Source organism: Tigriopus californicus, chromosome 1 (genome assembly GCF_007210705.1).
Source record: "Tigriopus californicus strain San Diego chromosome 1, Tcal_SD_v2.1, whole genome shotgun sequence".
NCBI classification, from domain to species: Eukaryota; Metazoa; Arthropoda; class Copepoda; order Harpacticoida; family Harpacticidae; genus Tigriopus; species Tigriopus californicus.
Window position 1 is genome coordinate 7,907,544 of NC_081440.1, and position 3,653 is coordinate 7,911,196.

Sequence of the window (3,653 nt, forward strand, 5' to 3'; positions counted from 1 at the left end):
GCAGAACCGAGGTCATGAATTTTGGAGCATGAAACCCCCTCAATGAGGGCAAAATATTAAACTTTCAATGCTTAACACAAAATGAAATGGATACAGTATTCAATGTTTTGGTCGGGTCGTAAAAGTGTAAAGATTTAGCAGGAAAAGATGCAATCATTTTTAACCTTGTAAAACCGTTTGCTACTTAGAAAGGCCTACGTAGCTCAAATTTTATTTAAAGTCCAAGGGGCCTCGTTAGAACTTAAAAAAGAATGTCAAATTCAATAAATCACTTCAATTGAATTTTGCAAATTTCTCCAGATCAAGTGCATAGTTGTTGTTTATCCATTAAAAAAAATTTCGGTCCATATCTAGTTAATTTGAAATTGAATTCATTCGTCACCGCTGTTTCAAGTCTGAATGCTGAACACCGTTGTGACCAAAAAGCTATTCTACCATCGTAATCATCTAAAATTGACGGTCAAAAAAGGAAATGAAACCCTGATGACTTTTTTTCATGCTTGAATTGGAATAAAAGAAATTATTTATTTTCCCAAATAAACTCTAAAATATGATCCAGTGGTAATTTGGCGCTTTACTCGTCCATGGTTGCATCGATCTGAAACAGGCAGGGATTTTTAACAAGACTTTTTATGATGGCACAACGTTGAACCTCATCTATTTTTGCTCTTACCTCACGATACGTTTGAACTCAATTATGGTTTGATCGCTCATGGGAAATTCGCTTTTCCTGAAATATGAAGAACGCATTATTCACTTAAAGGGTGCATTGAGGGGAAATTGCTTACACAATGATTGGAAATCATTTTATTTGACTTTCATGCAGATATGACATTCCGATGTCAGTGCCAACGGACAACGAAATCAATCTTGGCTGAATGGGAAATGGCATGTGTTGGATTGCTCGTGAAGAAAAAGTTTTTCACCAGATGTCTAGTTGAGAAATGGCCTTTTCCATGAAATCCAAAATATTGCTTGTTAAGCACAAAATTGGTACATTTTTCTCACATGACTGCAGTAACGGTTTTCAAGTGCGGAACGGTTTTCATTATCATACTCGCAACCTATTGAGGGCACCGATTGACTAAATTTTTCCTTCTCTTGTTACTGATTGCCATACTTTATGCCTTTGATTTGCAAAATTAGCGCCCAATATTTGACTATTTTTTTACTTCTTGTTTTTATGACGTCATCTTTGCCTTATCTTTGTCTTCCAACTAAACTTAACCTAATTTATTTTTGATGTGCCAAATACACATACTTGTAGTAAAAACGTGTTACAAAAGGGCCATGACATGCGGAGGCTTGAATACTGTATAGAATGAAGAAAGATAAGAATTAAAGCTTTCATTTCATTTCTAGAACCTATTTCGTGTTATGAAATGCCAGAATCTGCGGCTTAGATCAAATTATACAAAGTGGTTATATTTATCATCCGTCAAAATGAGAATGCCCTAATCCTTGCAAATTCAAATCAGATTTGGATTGTTTGTCTGAAGTGCAAGCTTGGGCGCAAGATAAACTGGGTGTGTAAGAAAGATAGTTCGCTCAAGTGTATTGATATAGTTAGAAAGGTTGGAAAATGGCCAAGGATTGAAAAGCAATGGGTCGATCGGAACAGAACGACCGGATTTGTTTTGAAACGCCACGTTTACTATCATACCCTCAACAAATATTGAAACAGTAAAATCATAAGAATTTAAAAGCTCGATTCACCTCAAAACCTGAAGGTTAACAAATGAAGATCACCAAGAAAATTTTTATGTTGATGGTTGCAGCTCAAAGACGCCAATGATGCAGAAATGGATTTGATCCGGGGATTAGTATTATTTTCAGATTTCCCTCCCTTCATCCTTGTTTTATGACGGATTAAAGATTCGGTACCGACCATTTTACATTGATGTGAGATTGTACTTTCAAACCATCGTCATTGGCTACCTACCTTCTATGTATGAGCCTCCCAATCTTGTAGTGTATGTTAGTTAAATTTTCAACCGATCTAGCGCTCATCCCCGATAGGTTCATCTCCATTTCGAGGATGTTAATTCAAAAGAGTCAGTTAGCAGTAGTAGTAGTAGTAGTAGTGGTTGTTGTAATATTGGTACTCTTGTGCCTCTCTCCCTCTGTCTCCCGTTCCCTGGGTTAGAACCTAATACGCCTGCCGCTGGTTCTAACTTGGGAAGACGAGGTGACAGCTTTTCTCCGCCAGAGCCATTTATCACTGTGACGTGCTCACACAGCCAGAGCGCAATAAATCCTCTCACGTCATGCAGCCAGAAAAGAAAACTTGGTGGAAATTTATGTTCGCGAGATCAATTCATCTAAAGGCCGTGGCAAGAGCGGAATCATCATGCACTGGTGTTTGAGGGACATTCTAATCACTTCACAAAAGGTCGACTTGGTTTTGGGGCATTTTTCCATAGTGTGCGAGTCATGGTGATTCGCAAACTTTTATGGAGCTAATACATTCCCCGCCTCTCTCGACGGTGTATGGCCAGACATTGCCATCAGAAAGCGTAGTACATTGTCTAAAGCTATTAATCAATGACAAGTAACAAGAACTTCCATCTTCAGATAGTCTTCTCAATGTAAGAGAAGAAGAAGGAGAAGAGAAAAAAATAATACTAATTTCAGATTTCTGCCTGGAGAATGGACAAGAGCTGCGAGGACCAGAAGAAGGAGAAGAAGAGGAAGAAGAAGAAGGAGAGGGAGGAGGAGGAATAAGAAGAGGAGGTGTTGGCCAAGTCTTACCCGAATCAAGTACATATTTGGAGTTTATGTACACGTCGTTTAATTTTCATTTGTTATGCAAATGCTTCACTAAACATGTAATAAGAAAAAAATATCTAGAGAACTTTGGCATTAGCTGGAACAGGCTTGTTCCGGCTTTCATATGCTAAAAATTGGGCATCCCAAATGCATTGATGCGACGAATTTGGTCTCTGTAAATGCAGCCATAAATGTTTGTCTTCGATTTCACTGTGACCCTGGTGGAGAATCGTCCAATCCTTCAGCTCCGTCCAGTTTGGATTTATTCTCTTTTTTCCACTTCATTCGCCGGTTTTGGAACCATATCTTGATTTGTCTCTCAGTTAGGCATAGAGCATGAGCAATCTCAATTCGCCGTCGTCGGGTTAGGTAACGGTTAAAATGGAACTCTTTCTCCAATTCCAATGTTTGATATCGGGTGTATGTCTGACGACCACGCTTTCGCTCTAAAATCAAATTAGAAAACACGATATGGTTATACGGCAGGTATACGGCAGGTAACGAGTAATCACATGTTGTTCAAAAATGTATTCCAGCCAGCTCAATAATGTATGTTCAACCGGGACAGAGAGGTCTCCTTTATGCTCACGACGTCGAAAACGGTGAGAGCGGAGCGCTTTGCGGACAGTAAACTTCAGATCTCTCGACATTATTAATCAATGTCAGTGATGAGAAAGGTTTAGAACTTTTTCATTTTTGAACATTTGTCATCAAGAAGGCACCCTCTTTGTTAGTGCTCAAAAATTTTAGTTCCATTTTAATAAGCCCACCATACGTGCTGGCAAAACTCGCAAGTGGCTTTTATCAGACCTGCATTACAGCATTACACATTCAAGTGGCTTTGGGCTTCATGAATTTTGCCAATGCATTGAACGTTTCTAGAT

General features: G+C 38.8%; 1 protein-coding gene and 1 long non-coding RNA gene across 4 annotated transcripts in view; both read right to left on the minus strand.

The window, feature by feature from the left end:
* Positions 1-13: 13 nt before the first annotated feature.
* On the minus strand, positions 14-1,140 carry LOC131878355 (uncharacterized). The gene is made up of 3 exons (XR_009373014.1): positions 789-1,140; positions 674-730; positions 14-598 (listed from the first exon to the last, which is right to left on the minus strand). It is a non-coding gene; the product is annotated as an uncharacterized LOC131878355 (long non-coding RNA).
* A 1,634-nt stretch (positions 1,141-2,774) lies between these two features.
* LOC131877916 (homeobox protein Hox-B4-like) overlaps positions 2,775-3,653 on the minus strand; it is a 19,805-nt gene continuing 18,926 nt past the window's right edge. For all 3 annotated transcript variants that reach the window (XM_059223874.1, XM_059223951.1, XM_059223792.1), the window contains exon 3: positions 2,775-3,215. In XM_059223874.1, coding sequence (XP_059079857.1) covers positions 2,977-3,215 — 239 coding nt within the window. In that variant the 3' untranslated portion in view covers positions 2,775-2,976. The remainder of the gene's footprint in view (positions 3,216-3,653) is intronic.